This window comes from Ciconia boyciana, chromosome 8 (genome assembly GCF_034638445.1).
Source record: "Ciconia boyciana chromosome 8, ASM3463844v1, whole genome shotgun sequence".
NCBI lineage: Eukaryota > Metazoa > Chordata > Aves > Ciconiiformes > Ciconiidae > Ciconia > Ciconia boyciana.
Genome location: NC_132941.1, coordinates 4,343,964 through 4,370,322, shown reverse-complemented (window position 1 = coordinate 4,370,322; position 26,359 = coordinate 4,343,964). Strand labels below are relative to the sequence as shown.

General features: G+C 42.0%; 1 protein-coding gene across 3 annotated transcripts in view; it reads right to left on the bottom strand.

Annotated features, from left to right (window-relative positions):
- Positions 1–26,359, bottom strand: part of ADAMTS17 (ADAM metallopeptidase with thrombospondin type 1 motif 17) — a 201,402-nt gene that overhangs the window by 161,294 nt on the left and 13,749 nt on the right. For all 3 annotated transcript variants that reach the window (XM_072870584.1, XM_072870586.1, XM_072870587.1), the window contains exons 4-6: positions 12,312–12,484; positions 882–965; positions 136–293 (exon numbers count right to left, since the gene is read on the bottom strand). In XM_072870584.1, coding sequence (XP_072726685.1) covers positions 136–293; positions 882–965; positions 12,312–12,484 — 415 coding nt within the window. The remainder of the gene's footprint in view (positions 1–135; positions 294–881; positions 966–12,311; positions 12,485–26,359) is intronic.

Sequence of the window (26,359 nt, the reverse complement as noted above, 5' to 3'; positions counted from 1 at the left end):
CAAACAGCATGTAGGTAGCAAATGTATCATCATCAACAGATCTTTTTCTTGGATTACTGCTAGACCAGATAACCCCATCATTGACTATGGGCCATTGTTGGTTGAAGTAAACTGATAAATGAGACCTCACTATACCTGGTTACAAAAACAGCAGCATCCACAGGAGGAGTGTCATCCCTTGCGCCAGGAACCTGGTTGTTACCAAGGTATTTTGCCCCACCATATTCTTCATTTTGCCATTGGCAAAAGCTCTCCAGAGACCTCTCTCCATGATGCCCGATAGACAGCTTCGCCTTTTGGAAAAAAAAGGGATACAAAAGAAGAAATATCAGTCACAGTCTTTACATAAAGCATTAGACCTCTGATGAAATATCAGAGGCTCAAAGATATAGATGTGATTGAATGAAAAATGCAAAACCAGCTTCATCTAAGCAGGTGAACTAGGGACTTTGGAATCCACACTGACTTCTATCATTTGATCTACAGAACAAACTCCATCAGCTGGCAGCAGTCATAACCTTCTAATACAGCATTACATTAAAAAGTCTCCTAAGTCTGGAAGTTATATATTCGATACCAGAGCCATATAATTTTTAATCTTTGTAACAGTTAACTCCTGAGCCTGGTTCACAGCTATAAGTGGACAAAGATTTACCAGGAAGGATAAATAAAAGGACTGTAGCTCCTTTCACTCCCACAGCCCCCTATACTTCCCACCTTTAGTACTGCCTGGTGTAGTGTGGCAGGCACTACTTACAATTTGTGATCATGTGGCTGGACCTGCCCCACTTCCCCCCCACCCCAGCACAAGGATCCTGCTCTGCCTGTGAGACTACCACAGTACAATTATAGCAGCAGGGTAAAAATGAGTTAGAACTCACAGGACGGTTGCGGAGCAGGACTAGTTTGGTCACTCGAATGCTGACTTTAATTCCAAGACTTTGATGTTGAAACATGTTGTACACCTGTTAAAATGCAAAGAAAATATCCACATTATATCAGTAACAATACCAAGACCTAGTAATAGTTGAAGGAACTAATTGTGACTAAAGTTAGACATTTGTTATTCAGAAAACTGACCCAAAACAAACCCAAATGGGTTATGCTACTACGGTCAATAAAATAAAGAATTTTTGAGAGCTACCGTGTTACCACTCTAACAGTTCCACATACTACAGCGTAGCTAAAATGCTTGCAAAAACCACAGTAGGTTTGCTCCTACTGTACTGCATTTGGCTTCACCACTTGTCCAATTTGTCACAGTAATCTGAGCAAGATTCAGCATTCAAGGACAAAACACATTAAAAAACAAAAAAAAAATACACAACCTAGTTGTAGAAAGAAAAATACTTTTAATTGGAATAAATGAGAGAAAAAGGGTTGCTGAGCAACAAAGGAAAGGAAAGAAATATTCCAAAGGAACTATAAACATCAACCAAAGTCTCAGGAACATGGACATACATTATGAAGCATCCAACTAATATAGATCTTCAGCATTTAAATATCAGAGATATCTGAATGCAAGATGAAATAATGGTGTGTTTTAGACTTCAGGAAATAGAATGGAAAAGCAATTTCCCTCTGTTATTTTCATATCTTATATAAGAGAATAGTAATAAGGCAGCATATAATGACACAAGGCTCAGGAAATACAAAAATAGCACCGGAAACTACCTTACTACTTTCTCCAGATTTTGCATTCCAGCTCAGATATTTCACGTCATTTTTATAGGTTAGAACATAAGATCTTAACTGATGCCAGAATTTTATTCCACCCATTTCTCCATGTACAAATGCTTTAACTAGACTATATCAAAAAAGGTGAGGGAGGGGTTTATTTTAAAACGGTTTAAAATGCCCCATAATAACCTTTGGATTAATACTGTATTCCCTATTCAGTCAAAAAAATAAAATCAAGACCACTGAAGACAGACTCTCGACTAATGGGAGGCAGGAATTGGCCTTAGGTAAGCTATATTCCTTACTCACATCTCGTTTGCCTAGAAATACCACACAGGCTCAGCTAACTTCCTACAACAAACCCAAGACGTGAACATGTTTCGGATATTATGCTTTCAATGCTTGGTATTTTTCCTATTTGTGCAAATATTCAGGAATGTGTTCAGTGTAAGAGTGTTCTTAAGCTCTTTAGTGTTTGGGGTTGGATTTAAGCACACACATAAATGTTTCCTATAATTTAAGCACATATTGCAAGACAGACACTACTCAGTATTTGACCCACTGACCTTCACTACGAGCACAATAAGCCATTTATCTTCCCTGTGGCTAGTATACAAATGCATAACAAGTGCTGGTACTATTTACTTAGCTGGGGGATATGTTGGTAGAGTAGCTAAGGCCTCTCACTACAGACCTGGAGGGATAAACTTGACACTTGCAGAGAAGGGCTCTGACAGTTGACCTATGTGTAAATGGAGACCTGGACATTCAGCTGAGAGGGTCAAGGGGGCATCATGCTGATCAAGTCAATCTCTCATGTACCACTACAGAGGCTAACAAACATTTGCATGTGATGGATGCCTTTGATTTGCCCAGCTCACTGCTAGCTCTGACCACCCCATAAAGTTTCTAGTCATAAAATGAGAGTACAGCAAACAGGCTCTTATTAAGCACCATCATGGTGCTTGCCTTTCCATGAGAGCAGACAAGCTGCCTGCCTCCAGACCCAGCACAGAGAGATCCAAACGCCACTGACTTCAAAAGGTAGTTTTCACTGGCAAAATTTGCATAGCAAGAACCAGCTGCTGGAGAGTTTAGCATGTCATTTTGAAGGCTGTCAGCCCCTCTTCCTTTTCCCTTGTGCTCTCCATCCTCAGAATAACTTTGACTGCATTTGTATTTGCATCCATCAGTGATCTCAGAAGAGCCCATCCTAGCTAGCAGCAGCAACAATTGGATACTAAACCAAAAAGACACTAGGCATGCAAAAGAGGCTTTACTTTGCTTGTTTATTCAAGCTTTGTTTGCTTATTCTCTTAAAAGGAGCCCAAAGAAGCTCCAGATTGATGGTAGTTTGTGTTGTCTAGTAGGAACAATAACCTTTCCCTCTACTAAATAAGCCTGACTGGAACAAGTGGCTGTTCTACTTCAGCACAACTAAACCATTCAAACACAACCCACCTAGAGACAGATGCTTTCTCATCAGAGATCTGCTCCAGCTAGCTCTGCTTCCATCCCCTACTCTGAATGCATCAGAGGCTGAACCAGACTTTTCAGTCCATGACTGGATTAAGAGGGAGACGCTTGTTTCAATGCAGTCAGACTGGTTCCTTTGCACTGCAATCAGTACTTTAATGTGTGTACAGGTAAACACACTGTAACTTGCCTGATACCACAGTGCTGGCCTACCAGACTCTGATAATGACAGGATGCTGATTATTGCTGCAGCACAAATCCAGGTGTATTAGCAAGAAGTGTTTCTCCTGATGTTTTGGGATAGACAGTGTGCTGAATTTTGAAGATGTGGTGCCAACAAAAGTGGCAGTGCATATTCTGGCCATGCTTACGCATTGTTTAACTACGAGGATGAATCTCTAAGTAGGTGATTTACTACTGGCAAAAGGCAAGAAAGTATGATAGGTAACAATACCCACGTGTTGAAGTAATTAATTTCTTAATGAATTTTAAAGAAGTTTTCTCAGAGATGACAAACAGTTGGATAAAGAGTAATCCTTTGGGGTTTTTTGTTTCATACAACTCTGCACTGTTTCTCAGGATTTAAAGTGTGATCATAATAAACTCAGCTGAAGAAGACATTATCACTGTGATTTAAGATGGTCCAGTTCCAGAGCTGCAGGACACTGTCAAAATATCACATTTACAATTTCCAGTCTTCTTTCATGAACAAAGTTGAAGAGTGGGGACACATCTCCAGCTTCATCTGCCTCCACTGATTCTTCTATTTCTTTTCCAGTTAGCAAAAAGCCCCCTATAAAGTTTTATCCAGAAAGGCCTACATAGATTTAGCTGGGAACTGTTCACACTCCACCCACAAATAAACTTGTCTTTCAAAATGAGCTAAGATCTGCAGGCAAATTAGCAAGAAAACTGACCTAAAAGTGTGCCTGCAAATTGGTCTGCACAAGCAAACATCACCATGCAAACAGCTCTTATTCATTAACCGAGTGAGTACAGCATGTATACGCTCTATCACTATACTGAGAAAACCTTCTCAATTAAAACAGAGTGCAAGACAGTTCTGCACAAGTGATTTGCCCTTGTATTTAGCCCAGACATAGGACTGTGAAATGGAGACACAGAGTTTGAGACTGAGAAGCAACCAGCCATGTGCCACTCGAGCTTCTCTGACTAGATGCCTGCCAGACCCCACCCAGCCACGCTCTCACAACCCCTCCTCAACAGGACAGAAGGACAAAATAAGATGGAAAAGCTCGTGGGCTGAGATAGAGAGGGAGATTACTCATCAATTACCGTCATAAGCAAAACACACTTGACTTGGTGAAAATTTAATTTATTGCCAATTAAAATAATTTTTATAGAGAGAAACAAAGATAAGTTAAAACAACCCTTTCCCCTCACCTCATCCCACCACTTTTTCCTAGGCTCAACTTCACTCCTCCATTCCCGACTCCTCTACCTCCTTCCCCCTTACACCAAACCACACCGGGGGATGGGGAATGGGGGTTGCGATCAGTCCGTAACAGCTCCTCTCTGCTGCTCCTTCCTCCTCACACTTTTCCCCTGCTGCAGCATGGGTCCTCTGCATAGGCTGCAGTTCCTGTCAGGAGAACCTGCTCCAGTGCAGGCTCCTCTCCACAGGCCACAGTAGTCTTCAGGGAATACCCACCTGCCCCACCATGGTCTCTCCACAGGCTGCAGGGCAACCTCTGCTCCAGCACCCGGAGCACCCTCCTCCTCCTGCTCTGACCTGGGTGCTCACACGGATTTTTCCTCACACTTTTTTCCTCACTGCCTATGCAGCCTTTTGCCCTTTCTGGAATATGTTTTCACAGAGGCGCCAACAGCTTTCCTGATGGGCTCTGCTGTGTCCTGTCGTGGGGCCATTGCAGAGCCAGCTGGAACCTGCTGTGTCCGGCACGGGGCAGCCCCGGGGCCTCTCCTCAGAGAGGCCCCTGCAGCCCCCCGCTGCCAGCACCTTGCCAGCTGCACGCAATACACTATCCTTTCAAATGAAAGCCCAAACTGTCTCAAATCACAGTCTTTAAGGCTAGAAGGAACCCCAGTGAGAAGACAACCAGACCTTAAATGACTTGATGAAAAAATATGAGACCGAGTTCAGCACAGGTTATTCAGAGCCATTTTGACAGCACACAGCCAGTGTTAAACCAGACTGTGCATGGCAGGTTGTACCCAAAGGAAGCATTATCACAGAATCCAGGTGTCTTTAAAATAAAAGAATTCAAATCCATAGGTCTTTCCTGTTAGGAATCAGATTCCATCATGGCAGTGACCACCTTCTGCCCTTCTCACTCAGCCTACAAGGAAACCATCACCGATAGACTTGGCCTGTCAAAGCTATTCAGACACCATGTCCAACTGGCTATCATCGGCACATGAGCTAACAGTGCCAAGTGAGGTTGCTGAGATAATTGGTACCAGGGGAGGAGAAATGGGATTTCCTAGTGCAGATGTTCTCAAGATTTCCTGCTGCACGGGCAACATGCATTAATAGAGAGACTGACTCACAGACACCTCCCTTCCAGCTCGCAATACCATGGGCCACCCTCCCTCAAGCCTGCAATTGCATCACACCCTTGAGGCTGCTGTGACCACTTCCAACAGGGGAAAAGTAAAAATATTTGGGGTATTTTAGAACCTTTTAATAAAATAAGGCAGCTGGGAACACAAGCGTCAGCTGCATGAAACCCACTAACACACTGCTGTGGAACAAAATGCAAAGGTTTTAGGACATCACCACACTGTCAGAAAGCAGCTTGGCTGGAAGAACAATGGAGGTTCTTGGTCACTAGGCTGAAGGGAAGGGATGTGAAAAATTGTCAATGTGGCTGAAGTGTGGTCATGATCACTGGTTGCCGTGTTGCAGGTGAACTTCTATGCGGTATTGACTTGTATTCTGTGAGGAGTCATCAAAAGTAGAGAGAGTGAGCTTTGGAAACAGAAAGAGGTATGGTAGAGTCATACAAAACAGACAGAAAATGGAAGGGGAACTGCTGAAGAACAAGAAGAAGAATAAAGCCTGTCTCTGGCATCTCCCTCCTTCATCTGTATTTCCCTGACAGAGCTTTACTGCACAGAATGCCCTAGAGAAAACAGAAAAGCTTGAAGCCTGAAACATCCTCCTCCACCTCTGTTTGCATTCCTCCTGCCTTTCTTTCTCCTTATAGCTTTGATATGGAAGGGACAGAATAAATGCAGCTTTGGCATGAGCTGTCCAGGCCTGCCCCAGCATGCAGAAAGCACAACCTAGACATGAGGAATTGGGCTAAGAGAGGAACTAAACTACATCAGTTTAATTTTTTTTAATTTTCAAGAGCTTCCTCTGCAGGTGGACGGTGGGAGGGAGACGTGTGTGTTTCAGATGTTTTGGAGTTCAGAACAGCAACCCTGAGGGTAAATTGACTTTTTTCTTTTTCTTCCCTAAGCATTGCGCTCAAGCAAGAGCTTCCCCATTGCCTTGGCTGCTGGACGACATTTGGACAGCAGAAGCATTAGTCAGGTTACTGAGGTTGTCTTTCACTTGTTTTGAAAAGTGCTATAGGATTTCTAACACCCACCTGAAGCCAAGCTTTCAAATTACCCTATTAAACATTATGAAAAAGAACATATTCATGGCTTTTTATAAGATACAGTTGACATAACTCTTTCTCCTGGGGCTGCTGGAGTGAAAAGAGAAATCTGTAGACAGTGATCAAATACTTATATCCTTTCCCCTTATGTCCCTGTTCCCATCATGAAAATTCCAGATCATGGTAAGGGAGCCGATTACCAGTGGCAGCTCTGGAGCCTTTATGTGCCAGCCCCCAGGAGCACAGAGATATAAATCCATCAATGCATGCATGATAAAAATGGTTTTATCTGCTTCTTTAAGATAGAAAAAACTCTCACAGGGGAAATCCAAAATGAAAAATGATCTGCAGAGTGTAAAATAAGGCTTCAGAGAGTAAACCAGTATTATTCCTAAAGAACAACATAAAAATTTTCCCTCTTAATGACATCCAAAAGATCACTAACTTCAAGTTACTGCTTGCTGCTGCAAAGAGCTTCCACACTAATCGCATGGCTTAGCAACAGCTGCAGGAAAACTAACACATACTACAGTAACTTATCCCTGCATGCTGTATTCTCTCAGAAAAAGGCAAGCTCAAAACCAAGCCACAGTTGTAATTTATTCCAAAACCCCCAAAAATGCACTTAGGGGAGAAAAAAACTCCACACCTCTTTTTTTAGGTTTTCAAACCCATAGAAAGCAGCTTTTAAATTACTGTGTTGTGGTCTTGGAAATTCAGACATCTCTGTCCCTAAATGCTCATAGGGTCAGTCTGAATGGGACTTAGTTTGCAAAGTAAGCTCTGCACAATTGCAAGGAGCCAAGATTCACAACTTGCTGTTCAGGTACTAGCTGAAACCAGTCACTCCTCATCATTAAAAACACTATGGCCATGGACAGAACTTTCCAAAGGGTCTCATACCTCATTTATCATATGCTTCAGAATCATTTGAATCAGAGTTTTCCCCAGGAAGCTGAAAGCATAAGTCATGAAGACCAGCCACAGTAGAGGCCAGTGCAGTCGGCCTGTCTACGAGGACAGAGAATCTCCTTTTTGTCTTGCTGGGCATTTCTCTCAGATGAAAAGAAAACACAAGAGGAAACAAAAGCATAAAACTCCTGCAAGAAAGCAGTGCATGCCTCATGCTTCAGAACCTGCTCCTGAACCAAGCCCAAAATGGCAGCTATTGTAAGCAGATATACAGAAATGCAGGGGAGAGGAAAAGAGAAAGCCAATGCACTGGTCTTCTAGTTGCTGACTGAGAAACCTGAAGTTCAGTTTAGATGAAGCCATGAAGTGTCACAAGAGCAACACAGGACTTCATAAGAAACAGAACATCCATCCAAACAGCCTCCACATGGGTGAAATGCAATGAGAAATTATAGTTGCCAGATGCAGACTAACAGAATGGGTGAGCAAAATAAGCATGTTTTACCACAAAGGCACTTTGTTCTGGAATTTAGAGGAAGTTCTAAACACTGGCAGCTACTGAAGAAGGGCATGAACGGGAGAGGCACTCAAGCCAAAGGATGCAAAGGGGAGACGAGAACTGAAATGCAAACACTGCAAGACCATGCAAAAGCTCAATAAAAAGGGAGTTTAACTTAGAAAAATAAATCAGCACCTATATTTTAGTAGGTTTTGCATTTTTATAATTCTGCTGATATCTCTCCCTGTCCATGCCCTTACATCCAGCATGCCCATAAACTCACTGCCTCGCTAAGGCTGCAGAGGTACATGGTGGCATTTGACAACTTCTTTATCAGCTTATTTTTTTTAACATTATCACAAAGCCATCAGGAATCACCCATTAGGAAAATCATGCTGAATCAAATACCTTGCCAGAAAATAAGAAAAGATTTCATTTTAGAGGTGGTGACTTAAAAAAAGTCAACTCAAAGCCCTGGAGCCATGCTTGTTCCTACTCATACATTACAGAGTACCTCAGAGGGAAATTCTTCCATGATCTTGGAAAAATCTGTCTTACAATTTCAGATATTAGTTTAGTAAATGGAAGAGTTTGCACCTCTACAATGACATTCAGAAAAAACAAGTACCTTTAACGTGAATCTATTCTCTGTTCAGGGGGATGGTCAGAACTACAGAATATCATTAAAAACACAGCATTTGCTATGTGAAGTACTACCTGTTATTTCTGGGTTGCAAAAGAGGTTTGCTGCGTTCCTTAGCTGTTATTCTAGAGGAGGGTGGTGGGTTTTTTTTCCCCTAAGATTCTCATTTACCAAGGGAGCAATAAAACAGTATTTTGTAATGCTGACTTTTTTCCCTTTAGAAATTCTTGTAACATAAATAGATATTAAATACTTTAAGGCAGATCACTTTATTTAAAATGTCTATAAATATAAAATGCATTAATAAGACCTCTTAATGCTTGTTTTGTGGTTTGACAGTAAACGTAATGGCTTACAGAGAGGAGTTAAGTTAATATACCCCTGACCAGTAATGTTCTATTTGCTTAAATGCAAGCATCCAAGCCAAAATTAACATTCTGGTTTCTTTTAGAGGCAGCCCGCCATCCTGCAGTGTAGCTGAATAAGCACTGCCTAACATCATGGGGCAAACCCTGTCCCCCAACTAACAGTCACAGAAGGCTGACAGAAGTCGAATCGAGGCAGGCAGGAAACAAAGATCCCAAGCAGCCAGGAGGCCTTCAGTTGTGTGGTTACGTAGAGCACAACTGATCCTGCACCAGAGAAGGACGTAACAGATGTTGCCCTAAGGAGTTAGGGTTGTGCTATTCCTCGTACCACAGTTCTACAGATGAGAAACTACCACACAAAGATTCACTATGGCTGGTTCAGGCACTACGCAAAGAGTGTAGCTAACCTAGGCCTAGGCCTACCTAAACCACATGACTATCCTATCTCTCTTCCTGAAATATATTTTCTCAATTGTTCTTCAGCCTCTTTTGCTGGGATGAAGATCAGCTTTAATTATGGCAAATGGAATGTTAAAATCCCCTTTGATTTCACCTTGTTTTATAGCCTCAGAACAAAGGATTTATGCAACGATGACATCTATGTGTTTGCCTATTATTATTCCTCAGTATCTTCTGATCTTTCCAGCTGCTCACAACCAATTTCCTCAGAGAGGCAGAGGCCTTAAAGATATTACATTCCGCCAAATGTGGGAAGGTAGGTGGCCAGACAAAGGAGAGGCACTCTGTCAGTGCTCCTCTGAAGGCTGAAAAGCTGAAATACAAATTCAAATCCTATCAGACATCAGAAAAACCACATGGGTGAGCCCCTAGGAGCAATGACTTAACAGTGGGAAGCATTTCAGCTGGACTTTGCACCTTAGGAGATGTCAGATAAATGTGTTCCTCAGCCATGTGCACTCTCTAGTGTCTAATAAAGGGGTGAGCTCACACTACAGCATCAGAACCTAGCTTAAAAGTCCATCAGCCAAATCCATTGGAAAATAAGCTTCAATATTTTTTTAGTAAATGGGTTTAGAGAACCCAACTCATCTATCAGCACCTTTCCACACATATATATTCACACCTGACCCGCTGATGTTACTGAGATGTTCTGCAGTACTCCTCAGCCTGGACAGACAACAATATTCATGGCCATCTTCTGTTTAGGACTTGGTCTATCAGTGTACTCAACCCTAACAATCTTCACAGGCTGATAAAGCTACACAACATAGAGATGCACTAGTGGCTACACTGAAATAATTGACCTTTTGGCACTTGGATCATCAAGACAGATGATTAGACACATGTTTTAAAAGCTCTCACAGCCATAATGCCCTGTCCCAGCCTCAGCAGAACACTGTGGGGCACAATGGCGGATTTTTATTATCTCACTGATGAATCAGATTTTAGAAGGACCCCTGGGCTGCCACCACAAACAAAAAGCATCCACTACCCCTCTCGAGGTCCCAAGCATCTGACATAAGGAAGGAACTCAGCCTTGACACATATGTTACATCTGAATATGCATTTCTGTTAGTTCAAAAAGTGACTTGAGAAGCAGGTTTGTTCAGAGCTGAATGTGACTTACGTTCTGCCTGCTTACTGCAAAGCTGGTATGTGAATTTAAAGGTGGAGGACCGTGGCTTTGAGAAGAATAAGGCTCTTGTGCCCCCAGCAAACACATCCTTAAATGCAAGAAAGCCAGTAAGTAGACCCTGAAGTGATGGTGGCATAAATGGATTTGTTGCAAGAAGACATTTCCTGCAAACCCATCCAAATAAATGTAGAGACACAATGAAGCCCTATTAAGTGACTATTGTCACAGCATGCTAGAAGGCAAAATAAAAGATAGAGGAAGGGACACAGAAAAGCAGCTTGTTAATGGAAAAGACTAGTTAAACAAACTCCCTGCTTAATCAGCAAAGCATTTCACTACAGGAGGGCTCCCTCACACCAGTGCTTGATAAAAGAATACAAGACCTCTTAAAAAGCTGTTGTCCCATAGCCAGATTATGCACTGAGCATCCATCACTCAGCTCTTCACTGGGAAGCATGACCAGTCAATTATTATTAAGAACTGCTATTTTTTTGCAAGCCAATTTGCTGCGCATGAGCAGCAGTCAGGAGAATGAACTGTTCCTGGATGTTACAATAACATGGGCAGAGGAATACAAGCTTCCTCCAAGACTTCCTTGTGCAAATGCCTCTGGAAGGACCCCTGCCGTCTCTGAGCAGAGTCTTCAGTGTCCACATCCCATTTAGCCATTATCTCTTTATTGGCACTGCCAACAAGTGACTGAGTGAGAACTCATGGTGAGAGGCTTTGTGTTCCCTTATCAGCTGAGACGGAAGGCTTAACTACTAGGATGGCTAACAAATTAACACCCATGCTTCATAAGAGCTTGCAATTTCAAAAGCTTCTCCTCACTCCTGGCAGATTCTCTGCAGAATTTCTAGAATGCTTCTAAAGCCCAACTCCATCATTCAGAGGTATGATAAGTGCCACTTCATGTAACACAAGAGGTCCTGGGGTAAGGAGAATGGGATCAGCTGGCAGTTTGGTGATGTTTGCCCTGTTTTCTACAGCAAGGGAGGCAGCCATTTTCATTATGTAAAAATCAGAGACAAAAAGTGTTTCTAACTGGCTTAAAGCCAGGTTTTCTTCTGGAAATCAGTATGACTGCTGTCTTCAATAATACTTTGCCCACTATGACAATGACCCACAGAGAAATATCTCTTATGAAACAGATGTGCCGTGGAAATCTTTAGGAACCCAAGAAACATCATGTCAGACAAAGACTATCAATCTACTTTGGGATACTCTCTTCCAAGGTAAACCATAGCAGTACAAAAAACACGGTAGAAAACACCACTCCTGAACAATTACAGAATATTTCCTAACTGAAAACTTGCAATTTCAGTTTCAAAAAAGTTTTTTATTGTGATGTCCTTAGGCAAATACAGGGAATCACACAGATGGTGGAGAAGAGGCACATAACACAAGAAAACCAAAACCTTTCCTCATACCTCAAGGTCAAAACAGTTACCCATTTCAGCCGTCAAGGAAGCCAGCTTTAAGCTACTCTGGATATGATCTGTTTACTCTTGCTGCTTCTTTTGAGAGTAAAGTGCCTACTTACCATATTCATAACTGTGAGGATGAATCTTTGGGCAGCCTCTGCACCATGGTATTGGACCATATCAGCATCTGCCACCACTAGAGTTTCTACTGTGTACTCGTTGGTAAGTCGAATGGCATTTCTTCTCTCCCTCCAGTCACTGGTTGATTTAATCTTCTTTTGTCTCTTCTTTTCTAAAAGTCAAAATACTTATTAAGGCTAGCAGATCACAACAAAATATTTATACTCTTTTCAACAAACATTCTTGTGCACATTCAGATTGCAATGACCTTTCATTAAAGTGTTCTTTGCCAATTAAAAGCAGCAACCAAGAGGTTCCATTGCAAGTACATCTGTACCTCTGTGTACAGATTCGTATGAGACCACCAGATTACATGCAAATAGGAAAGAGGGTGGGAAAAGAGAAGAAGTCCAGAAAAGCAGAAGATTAACTGTAATTCAAACCAATAAGTCATGCTCTTGCAAAAATTTCAGAAATTGGAGATCTTGCTTGTGAAAGGAGTAACATTCCACCATAATGGAATAAGCGCTAATTAAGGAAAAATCTGTTGAAGAAAACTTTAGGATAGGAGACAGTGCTTTGGGATGCAATGTATGCTCTGCAGGTTCTCCTTAGCCAGGGAAGTTGTAAGATATTCCTGAAGTCAATATTTCCGTCAGTTGCATTTTTACTTGCTACCAGCATTACTAGAGCAATGTAACAGAACACAAGATAGAGTCTCAAAAATTTTAAATTAAGTCAGATTGTTTTGGAACATGCATTACTGGCCGACTGCAGAAGTCTCTGGATGAAACCCAGAAGTGCAGAAGGTCAGGATAGATAAGACCTTCTCAAGCTTTCTTTGCTCATTTATTGCTATTGGCATGAGCGCCAGCACCAGCAGCTGCGGTCACCGGCCACCTACATGCAGAGCTCACATGCCTCTTTATTGTGATATGTGTACCAAAAAGCAGGGGACTCCCTAGACCAGCTGATGCTTAATGAACTTAAGTTAGAAGAACCTGCAAAAAGGATCCATTCAAAGGACTAGGAAGTGAAGCAGCGGTCAGCTACCATTAACACAAAAATTAAAACACAGAAGTTAAACCTCCCTTCCTCCAAACTAAGGGACTAATGTATTAGTAATTTGTCCTCTTCTAAACTGAAAGGTGAAATGTGTTTCACAGCTCAAAGGCAGATGTGCAAAGCAGCTGAAGCATGAACAAAGGAGAAATTAAGTTCAGATCTTAAATTGAATCTACCCACTTCATTGCAGTCACAAAATATGTATTCATGTTTTCAATTGTAAAATGAAAGAAAAGCAAATGAAGTCATTAAAACAAATTTATTTTGCAATACGAAACAAACTGCCAAGATTCACTGAAATCACATCTGCTTACTGCTCAGCCTGCAATATACTATGGATAAGATACTGGCATTGGTATTAACACTGAATTCTTCCAATGAAAAAGGGAGCAGAATGCACAACAGATCCTGATCAGCATAAACACAACATTCAATGCAAAAGTGACACGGGATAGACCATAATGGATGATCAGACAGATACCTCTTATGTCACACTACACATGCTGCTCATTTCCCAGAGCAGAGGATCACTTTTTAATTTCTGTAGATTTAACTTGAGACCCTCTCTTAGCAAAGCACCATTCTGCAGCAGGCAGATCTGAGTTAGCGTTCACTGATCCTGTTTTTCCACAGCCTGTTTACCAGCTCCCTTACATAATTCAGCTTGAATTTCCCTTCTTTCCCAGGCTGGTAAATGCACTCACATCCAGATCATTAGTTTTCCCTGACTGACCCTCTTGTATTCAGGGTGATAAACTCCATCAGCTGTAAGCTCCCCAAAGCCCACCTGAAATGGACTCCCTGCCTTCTGCTCATTCATACATTTTCTGTCTTGTCAATATGCACATTTGCAGATGTCCATCCCATATCCCTATTCTGAGTTGTCTAGCAGTCATCCAGTATAGCTCTGCACACGCTTTTCTGCCCAAGGCATGAACTGTCAACACTTGGTACATATTTTAAACTGAGAAAACAACCATGAAATTTGATTTGAATCTTTTTTAAGAGTTTGGAAATATCCCCCTGGGTCTAAAAAGACAGACAGGAGCCATGGACAAGCAAAAAATGAAAACTTGGGGTGCTCATAAATAATGGAAGCTACATGCCAGCAGCAAAGATGAAAATAACCAAGTTTCGAGGGTTGTTTTCACATGGACTGCAGGACAGCTACAGAAAAGTGCACAATCATGACAAAACTGCCACAGAGCAGGGATCTCTATGTTTCTAAGTGCTTTAAAAAGGCAATAAAATAAAATGGAGTGACTATACCTTAAAGAAGGAAAGATGAATGCACCTTTGATTTGCCAACTATGAAATGGAGATGACTTCACCAAACTTCTGTGAACAAGCTCCCATGTTTGTTTGTTTGTTTATTCATTCTATTCCATTCATCCACCTACCCCTCCCTCTGCATAGCCACGCATCTTTAGCTGGAGTACTTTCCAGGTTATCATTTAAATACCAGGGGAGAAATCAGGGAAAAAGGAAGAGAAGGCAAATTATTCCAGTAAGAACATTGGCCTTTTGGGTCTTGCTGCTAGCAATCAGAACCTTCCTGGAAGTAACAGCACTTCCCCATCAAATTCTTATTTTGGTAATTCCCTAATAAATTAAAAGTCTTCAGCTGGTATGAATCTCCTACCTATAGGGAAGTTGCTTTTATGGTGGGCTAGGCCTAAACTCAAATCAGTCTGGGCCTGGCATTGAATGAGCTGTTGAAAAAGGCTTAAGTGGAAGAAAATAAATTCAGAGTACTCTGGGTTTTCACTTCAAAAAGATCTCCTTTTTGGTGGAAAAGAAGCCACTTGTATCAGAGGAGGAACTTGCTGTGCTAGACTGTAGCTTGCACTCCGGGGAGAAGAGGTCATGCCATGGTCATTTGCCATAGGATTGCCCAGCGTGGTCCCTTCTCCAGAAGCAGATGAAGGAATTGGCGAGGCTTTGCTGATTCCACTCGGCACCTCTTTGCAGAAGGCAGCTGTACAAAACTCTGAAAGGTGTGATTTCTGGAGAGCAGCAGTGTAAAGGGACTCCTGGCAAATTGCTGGGTAGTCTTGGTTCACACAAAGCCTCTGGCCCCCATTCCTCCACGAGTTTTACTTGAAGCTGTGGATTGGCTGCTTTCCACTGGGTGGTAGGGATTAGAGGCTGTGTGTGGAAAACTACCACCCCACAGGCTTGCCTAGAAACACAGCCAAAGTGACCTAACTTAGAGAATCTGGGCTCTTACTCTCATCCTCTCCCTCACATTCTCCAAGTGTAAGCTTACTGAGCACTTCAAGCAGGCAACATGTAATGGACTCAAGGGAGCCTACAAAGGTGGTCACCGATGATACACCACAGAAGAGGTAAGGCAAAGCACCACAAACTACTTGAACAGAGATGTCGTGTGTCATGTCCCGTCCCCCCCCTCCTTTTTTTTTTTTTTAAGTTTGTAGCTCCTCTATAGGGTAGCTTTTCTTTATTCTTTTTATCCTTGCAGAGGGCTACTTTCAGAGTGGTCTCTATTTGCATCTTCCTGCGTACCACACATGCAAACAATTTTCCGGCATAATCAAGCACGTGGAGAAAACACAATTATCATTTGCATGGATGAACCATCACAAACAGAACAAAAGAAATACACACATCCCATATCACAGACATTTGATGAAGAGGAGAAAAAGATCCAAAACCAATAGTAAAAATCCTCATTAAACTCATCTGCAACTCATACCTGAGGTGAGTCAGCTTTATGGAGGTATCAAAAAACCCCCCATCTCTAGAGCCTCACTTCGGAAACAAGCCAGCACAGAGAAGTCTCACTCCTGCCCTGTGTGATTTATGGACTATGGGCAGAGAATCCCTCCATGAGTACATGAAACCCCAAACTAAAATAAACATCAGCCATTAAAACAAGGATTAAATGCTTGGTGGATTCTTTATTTGAACAAACTGATGTTACAAATTTTGTGGTGCAGATGTTAAGTGTTAGTGTGAAGGCATGAGAGGCCATAAAACATGGGCAGGAGCCTGTCAGAGGAGTTTACATTGCGGGGAGCATACATAACCAAACGGCACACTATTTTAGGATTCAGGTGTTCCCCGCTTAAGAGGTCAGACAATTTCATGTGAAATATGATCTGAAACAGTCAATCTACAACACAGCACATATATGCTGCGGGTGACTAGGCACAAGGGACATTATTCTTTTGCCAGTCACTTTGACAGTGTGTTACACAGTCTATCTGGCCAAAAATTCCACAAAATTCAGGACTGTTAGGTGATGGGAGAAGGGCGGTACACCCCCAGATCCGCAGTATAAAATGGGTGTAACATTGCACAAGCTCATTAGCTGGCTTTTATTTACAGGCTCTTACCTTTCCTTGGCTAGTCACCTGCAAAGCAACATGATCATATCACATTCTGCAGTCCAGCAGTCTTTGAAATATTCCTCAGAATGGCAAAAAAAAAATAGTCCCTACTGCAATCAGAAGCACAACAGAGCTTTTCTGAAGCCTCAGTAGAAAACTCCTTATGTTCAGTGCTTTTTATGGCAACCCAACAGATGTACAATTCCGAAGCAACCACCCCAAATGACCTTTTCCTATTACACACCGAAAGCCCTGTCTAGCACTGTCTGGTTTTTGGCACATTCTTGCTGTAACTGCAGAGTCCTTTCCTGCTCCTCCTACCTCCCTTCCAACAGTATTTCCCAGACTCATCTGAAAAGCAACCTCTTCTCCTATAGCCTTCCACTTTTTTCCTCCCTAATCTTCCCCTTTGTAATTTTAGCTACCTCATTCTAGTTAAACCTACTGAAAGTCTCTGGATGCAGTTCAACAAAAGCCACAAATAAAAGCAAAATTGCAGAGTCCTTTCTGCAAGGCCAAATTTCTCCCTAGAAGCTCTTTTCTATTGCTGCCTTAAAAATCCTCTCCAGTTCTTCCTCAGGAAGCCCTCTGCTAACTTCCCTCCACCCATGAACCCTTTAACATCTCTAGATACCCTCACATGGAGAGCTAGCTCTGTTTTCCTTTATGCTGTTATTTCAGCAGCATAAAAAGGAGGAGAGAGTATGCAAGCAGGGCAAACAGCTAACATTAATTTTCCCTATGCCCCAGGAGTTTCTAGAGAATCTTTCACTGGTACTCATATTAGGCAGGTTTTATTAGTTTCAGTTAAAAGTAAAAATAATCACCTCTCCAAAGCAAAAGAGAGAGAAAGAAAAAGGAGACCCTGAACACAAACCAAGCCTAGAAATTAAAGAAAGGAAGTTCTTGAGCTATATGCTTACTAGTTAACCTAAAACCGTATGTCAATCAGAGGAAGGGCAAGTTTGCTGAATTATCAGAGGGACAGGATGCCACAAAGTTTCTCTGGTACCAGCAGTAGGATACAAATACCTCTCAAAAGGCTATCAATTCTGTGTGTTTAAACAATCATTATACTGCATCTATGTCTCTTAGACATTGCTATTTAATCTAGAAACTCATTGCTGTGTAATCTAGAAACTGCATTAATTTCAAAGAAATTTTCAAATCTAGCATAATGACTTGATTTCATTTCAAATCAAGAAGGCAAGGTGTAAGGTGGAGCCCAGGAAGGAAGTGAAACAGAAAGCAGAAGTTAGCAGCAGCATTTACATCCCAGGACCAGAGCAAAAGCAAAACCTAAACAGAATACAGGCAGGCTTCCTTCTTAGTTTGAGTTAAGATCAAGGGGTGGTGGGTTGAAACACAGAGAAGAGTGTTTATTATTTAAAAACACATCAAGAGAAATATGCTACAGTTAAATCAATCTACTCCTCATGTTTGGATCTCACAGCAGAGCTGCTTCCAAACCATTTATTGAACAGCTTCTTCAAAAGGCTGACTGCACAGCAACACCATGGTGGATGCCCACAAGCTGTACAAGTCAGCAACCTTGTTTGCTCAGCCTGGGGATCAAGTTGCTCATGGTTAGAAGCAAGACAAATTTGAACAGGTTTAATGCTCCGAGACTTCCAGGATGACAAAACATTTTCTGCAGAAGTCAGCCCACTGAAGGATATGTGCTAACACAGCCTGAGCTAAAAGAGCAACCACAGATCACAGGACAGCTCAGAGCTGTGAGATCACCACAGACACATAAAGGAGACCAGTTCAAAATTCACAGACACCACCAGAAACATCCCTTCACTGCCTCCTGTGGGCTTTACATCCAAAGCTCTGTGCATTGGTTACCTTGCAGCTGCAGTTTTCATCCATACAACAACAGAGAGGTTCTTTTCAAAACACTGATCTCCTGAAGGGAAAAAAAAAAAAGAAACCACGCTTCAGCTCCAGGGGCCTTGCTCCACACAGTTGCTTCCTTGACACCTTTCCTGTGGCATCCACCTTGGAGTAGACACAAGCAAGGACTGAAGAAGGAAACTAAGAAGAACAGACACTATTGGAGTTGCTGCCACAGCCAGCACTCCCCAGTCTATTTCCAGCCATGGGAACATGGAGTCCCCTTCACCTCTGTCAGGACACAGCACAATATTGTCCCACTGCACTGGTCTTTTATACCTCCATTAAAAGTTTGGAATTTCAGATTTACCACAGCTAGCTGATGCCAGTGGGTAGTCTGAAGTTCAGGAATTAAAAATGGTTGTTCATTCAAATCACAGCTGATTACAGACTGAGAGCTGTCATCTCATTTGTAATGCCTTGTCCTACAAAATGGTTATGCACCCTCAATTTCTTTCTGACTAGAATGGCAGACAAAATCATGCATCAACTGGTAGGAAAAATCACTGCATAGCAGAATGATCCATTGCTCCCTAGTCTACCTCCCAAAAATGTTTTTTTTGTTGTTGTTGTTTTTTTTTTTAACACAGCCACTTTCATACCAAATCACAAGTTCATGACTATTTGTCTGGCACAGCAGCAAACAAGAATTTAAGACAGAAGTCATGAACTCTGTGTTGCATCTCAAAACACCACAGAGATTTTATTGCAAGGAGTGTTATCCAAGTTAGTCTGTGGCTTGGACACATCAGTTAAAACCTTGTTCTTCTGCAAAACATACGCAGTCATCAACATAACACATCAGGACCTTGTCTTTAATGGCAGGCCTGTAAGACAGCACAGGACAAGCACTATGATTTCTATCTGCTCAGTGGTTCAATTTGTCAGCAGGATTTCAAAGATTGCCACCTCCTGCATTCATCTCCTTTTAAAAGGATGCCTTCATTGTAGGCTTTCCATCCAGCTAGAAACAAGGACTCACTCATGTAAGACAGTCAGATAACACAATTTAATGGTACAGAAAGCAAGCACGGTGACCATGGCTAAATGGTAAGACTATTAAAATGGGAATGGAAATACCTGCTTTGCCACTCCCTCTTAGCCTCTGTACCTCAGTTTCTCATCCTGTATTTAATTTGCTCTGTTAACTAGTTGTAAATTCTCTGAAGCTCAATTGATTTCCTTTGTTTGTGACAGACGCACAAAGGTCCCAACTTGCTTGGGGCCATGGGGGAAGATCTTGTAACACAAATATAATTAGGTCCTAGTGATAAGGAGTGATGTACCTAAGGCTTTGAACTCAGACTCCTCAGTTTTGATCACTTAAACTCAGCAGATCTGAGACCAATCACAAAGCACAGTCCTAATCCACTTCAGAGCTTCAGAGACTACAAAATGCCTGGCTGCAGTTATACTGTGAAAAATGGCATTATTGGCCTCCAGGTTTATTTTATTTTAATGAGTCTTTAGCAAACGTGCTTAGTTTCCAAAGAATGTTTTTACAACTGCCAGCCTTACCAACCCATCCTGAGCTTTGGCAGCTGAACTCCAATCACTTCTGCTGAGGTTGGAAGAGCTCAGGGACTCACCAAACCAGGGGCTCCCCACCTACAGCCTGGCCTCACCATTACACCTATACCTTGAGAGAGGTGGCACAGACCTCCTTGAAAGCCGAGCAATTTACTTCTGGTGATTTGCAAAAGCCAGTAAAGAATATAGGTTTGTCTCCCATAATGGTGTTGGCTCAGCAGGTCATAGTGAAGTAAAAAGTAGTGTAATGGTTATTTTTAATCCCTAATGTATACAGAGATGTCAAACTATCCAGGGAACAGAACAGCTGAGAAAGTTGCTCTATAAATGGACAGTTTCTTTCAGATCCAAAGGCTCTCAGTACCATTGCCAGCTCAGAGTTAGTAGCCCTAATTTGCAGATAAAGAAACTGCTTGAGAGTTAGAGGTTGTAGTCTAAATGACCTCTAATTTTCTGTGCTTTCAGTCTTGGGTTCACAGTTCGGGACATCTATGAATTAGGAACAGAGGCAAAACCTGCCCCAAAGTGTTCCCATCTTGGCCACACAAACATGTAGGTGCCCAACACTTAGTAACTTTTATAGGTAAGATCCCAAGGGATCTGCTAAAGGTCAAAGGTCAAACAACATTAGGAATTGAGGCCAACAGAGTCCCAATTCCCAACTCTTGGCTCCAACCCTGAGCTATGATTTATGATAATACGGACAAAACAAAGACAGCTAAAAGGTAAGCAATGTACCTTAGTCTCCTTGGAGCCACCTGTCTGCCTTTCTAGCCAGAATGACCACTGGAACACCTGTGAACATCCCGAGACAAGGACAGTGTACACTAGACAACCTAGCTCATTATCACCTGCCAGTTTAGATTTCATTAGGTTCCAGTGGAAACTAGCACTAACTTTTATTAGGAACCAAGTGAAGGAGCAGTACAGCCCTACTGTGTGCAGCTGCTCTGGAAAGGGAAGAAATCCCTACACTACACATATTTGCATGTCCTCTTTTTTTGTGTCTTTTCCACCTTGACAGTACAGGAAGAAGAAACTGGAGTCCCTCCTGCTCCGCATTATCCATGCTGCCCTCATGCTAAGGGCTTCATCCAGAACAGACCGGCAATAAAACTTCACTTGCCACATGTGATGGAAAAGGACACTTCTGAATGGTAGACTGCTCCAAAAGGCTGCTGTTTATCAGCCATAAGGAAACAATCACACGCTTACAGGGAAAATCCAGACTCCTTGTTTGGAAGACCAGGGACCTGGAAAACCAAGGGATTTATCCACACAAGTGAGACACACTCCCATGGGTAAAGTGCTGAATTTCTGATAAAGGGAATACTTCTATGCTTGCAAACACTTAATCACATTACATCTTCTGCATAGCCCATTGTTGAAATCCTTGCTTTAATTCTTCAACAGATGCTTCCTAATATGGGCTAATACAGGTTGCATTACATCTCTCTATTTTTAGTGCACATGTTTTTTGGCCATAACAACTGCTGTTTCAGGCCAAGTCAAACCTGCAGAGAAAACACAGCTAAGACAATGATTAAAGATGGAGAAATGCAACATAGCAGTAACATGTGTTTAGGATTTATACCTGTTCGGGGAAAGCGTTCCCTACATTTGATACCTGCATACTAGCACTTATTTAAATTATTACCAGCTTTGATCAACTGTTAAAACAGGTTGAGAAGTAACTATACAAAGAAGCAACGCATTGTTATTTTGTGAATTAAAATGTTGATCTTCCTGTTTTTTCACTATATGTGTCTCTCCATGCAGCACATTTACATTAAATGAAAACTGGTTCATTTAAACTGACAAAAGGGTCTAAAGCAAACCCACATTTAAGAGTAATTTATGAGGTCTATGTCATAAACATGAAATAACAACCTTCCCTCCAAAGACAAGCTGCTCTCTCTCATGCTCCTGGACTGTATTTTATATCAAATCCCTTCTGTGTAAGGGGACTTTAATACATCACTGGAGACCTTTGGAAAAGTTATAACAGAACTTACTTTTCCCAAAGAAACAGAAAGTTTTATGACACGGTTAGAGGAGATTCCTATGCTTTCACAACATGGTTTGATTCTGTCTTTAACATTGATACTTTCTCTCACCAAGAAAAACTGAAAGACTTTTCCCATCCATAGACTTTGATGGCATAGGAACCATGCAAAATATGTGACCAGATCTCAGCAAATTAGTTAAACTACTGTTGTTCCACGATAGTTAACATAACTATATCCATTTACTGCAGCTGAGGGTGTGGTGGATATTGTCAAGTGGAAACAGCTTTATTGTATATATTACAAGGTCACAGAGAGACAGGGCAATGAAAGAAGCCCTCCCTATCTCAGGTGTCTTCTACCCCCATTCTTTAGCTACAGGGGATTAATAAAGGAGATAGTACAGCTCCCCTCTAGTCCTCTCTGGTCTGCCCATTTCCTCTCTGTCAAGTGCTCTTCTTACAGGGTCAGAGATTGGTGGGAATCACAGATACTCTCAAAACACAGATTAGCCCTGCAGCTGCCTCTTGTCCCCACAAATAAATTGAGAAGTCTATTCATGGATGTCTAGGCCAAACCTGAGGGCACTGCAAAAATCATGTATGATGCATTAAGAGACCTCTTTCTCTCCCCACTTGGCTCACCTGTAGAGAAATTCTTACTTATGTGTATTAAAACCTACAAACAAAACTCCCTATGATTCCATTCTCTCTCCAGAAAGACCACTAGGTCCAGGACCTTTGACAAGAAAGTCGTCAAACTAGTGCTTTAAAATCAGAACAGTGTGTGATAGCAGGTTTGCACCCCAGATGGAGCCCAGTGTCCAGAGATGAGAACCGAAGAAGTGTTTCACATCACTGGTGTGAAGCTATTTCCTATGTTCCTAATGACACCATGCTTCAGAGCAAACGAAACCCAAGCTTTCCTTCCTTCCCCCTCAAAGCATATGCACCTGGAAACCTTTTAATAGGTTTTCTGTTTGCCTCACAAGGGCTCATGTTCATTCCTGAGCAGAAATGTGCATTGTGACTTGAACTCTTTCTCCTGCTGGATGACAGGTGATAAAAATAATATGTATACACATATCATATGACTAACAATAGCACCTGGCCCATGGTGATGGGATCCGTCCTTTGCTGCTGCTGCACTTCAGAATTTAAACAAAGGAATTAAAACATCAGCCCTGAATCCACAGACCTGGGGTTTTTTTTAACCCATTCGTAGGCACTTTCAGATTCAAATCTCAAAGATCCAGTAATGCAAGACCCTAAGTTCTTTCCCGCTCCTGACTACAGCCAGATTAATCCTCTTATACAGGTTATTCCAGGAGAAATTTGGCTCCCACAAAGTTCTCCTGCAGCTCTAAAAATAATCTCGAGTGCTGTAGGACATGTTACACCACTTAGACTAAAGGAGTTGTTTTAGATGTTTTAACAACCACTTATCAAACCCGACTGCTAGCATTACCTAGCCCCAAGGAACTGTTCAGCTCAGTTTCCCTCTCCCATGGCTGGGGTCTGCGAGGAAAGTACCACACTTCTGGGTGGAACACAAGAGGAATGCTCTTAGAAAGCTGTGATGTCTATCCCCGCAGTAGCACTGACACATGGCACTTCCCGATTAAGTCCATTTTGCTGTCTTAAAATGCTTTCCTCCTCCCCCTACAAATACTCACACGAGTCATTACATCACAATGCATCTTTTTTTAAAATCAGTTAAGTTCATGTATCACACAACCATTGCTGCAAATAGAATTTTGCCATTGAACAATTTAGCCCTGTTTAAATTCTTGTGACATGATTAATAACTAACATTAAAAATTCAGCATCTGATACTTTGTATTCTATTTGAATCCCAAATAACCCCAGATCACGCCAGATACTGCTGAATTACAAAATTTTAAGAAGAAAATATCTTTAGAGGTGATTCTTGTCTGTTTGGAAAATACAAGAACAGCAGCAAAGGACTGGAAATTGCCCAAGTGTGGCAATTCTGTGGCTTTGAAAAATACTAATTTTATATTGTATTTACACAAACATGTATTTTTCGTCTATGTTGTTCCACAATACAGGATGTATATCTAAAATGTCTAGCATGTGAATATTTCCTAAGTATTTACAACCTCCATTCTTTCCTGCCAAGTTTTAGCCTGGGTGAGCCAAATTACAAGCCAGTGAAAAACAACCTCTAGTGCAAATCTGATCAGTCCTTCACTCTGCCAATGTTGGTGAGTACCATAGTAAAGAGACCTTTACCCAGGAGAAACTCTGGAAGCATGCCCTTAGATCATCATTTCCACACAATTTCATTAGGAATGGACCTTTTGTGCGCCAGAGAGGATTAATTTTTTTGTTTCTAAACTCCTTGTGCACAAAAGTTAATCCAAACCAGACAGGAGTCAATTAGGTCGTTAACGTGCTAAGCCTATTAACAGCCATGACTTACATTTCTTTCCCGCAACAATGAAAAACATTCAGGAGTCTGCCTTTAAGTGGCAAAGCCCATGAGCAATTTCATTATTTTATGACACGGCTACTTGAAGCGGTGGCTGTTTGCACAAGCAAGCAGCACTCCCCACTGTGCAGCAGTCGGGTGCTTTGCTCCCCCCCAAATCCAGTCCTAGCTTAGCCCCTCAATTAGCATCAGGTAGGAAAAAATCCAGTCACAGAACAAGATCCATAGCCTTAAATAAATTTTACATCAGACTATCAATCTCCCTCTGCCTCAGAACTCAGATACACACTCAGCCCATGTGGCCTGGCCACCACCTTTGCATGAGCTGAGCCATGGTAGTAGTGTATGCATGTATGTGCTTGTGTGTTCTTAGCCCAACAAATACAAAGAACTTCAACAACTCTGCTTGCAGTAGGGAATTCTTGTTCCTCAAGCTGTCCATGGATTAGGAACCAAACAGATACATAATTAACTTTGCTGACACACAGAGTTAAGTGCAATCAAATCATGTCAGACCAAGGGTCCACATAGTCCATGCCATGAGGTCCCCCAAGCTCAGGACCTGCCTATCAGTCACCTCTAGGCCAACCTGAGGAGGACAAAGCTTGCAGGGAGGATCCCAGCAACTTTGGGGTCTATTCACATACCCTTTTGGACAAAGCAGAGAAGAGCAGCATGTAGTGGGTCCCCAGAAGCCTTCAGGAAGCAGTAGGTGCTATTGGGAACACTTTTTTTCAGTGTCCCCTTTTAGTCTCTTATTTTTACAGATCTGACACCTTGGTACTCACTCACCTCCTCTTTCCATTTGTGATCCCATGTAATTACCCAGTGTCTCCCCCATTTCCTTTCCTTTAGTCCCTCTTCTCAGGGAGGGAATTTCAGTTCTGCCAAGGACAGGGAGCACCCTGCTCCTAGATAGAAGGTCAAAAGGTTCAGTGGCAAAAGGATGAGGCAGATTTCCTGGACTGATTTTGGTTCAATTCAGCTTTTAACTAATGGCTGTCTTATTTTACAATGTAAGAATTTTGTAATGCATTTTCTATGAACACAGTGCTGCAGCACCTACACTACTTGGCTAGGAAATCAGAGTGGTGCTGAATTCTGATGTTTCCTCTAAAAAGAGACATAGGGGATCTGTAACTCTAACCAGAACCAAGATTTCATACTCAGAGAATCAAAAAGAAGATTGGCTTAGTCTGAACCCATGAGAATGATAAACCTGCCTAACTACTAAGAGTTCAACTCCACACAAGAGAAAATAAAGTTCCTGGCCACGGGATTTACCAACAAGCAGTGCCAGCTAAGAGGCAACCTTATGAGCAAGCAAAGGTCATCTCTGCTGGTACACTGGCTTGATTAAATACAAAACCAGAGAGATACAGGCAAACTTCAACTTCATGGCTGCCTATTCCAGTCAGTTCCTTCAGACCTCTGCTTCCACTGCTGTTCCCAATATGGAAGTCTTTTGTGCCTCCAGCTGCTGCCATGTCCCTTTACGTCCCACAACAGCACTTGTCCCTAACCACTCGACTGTTCCCATACTTGTGGGTCTTACTCTTGTACCCATTAAACCTGCCAGTCCTGCTTTCCATTGTGTCCCTTTGGCAGCCCAGTAGAAGACAGCATATATGCCTTGACCCGCTGCCTCCATTTAGAATGCAGTCCATCCAGTAAAGGCAGAAGCTGGAATATGGTGGGGTAATGGGGCAGGAGAGGAATAAAAGGAACAGAATATGCAGG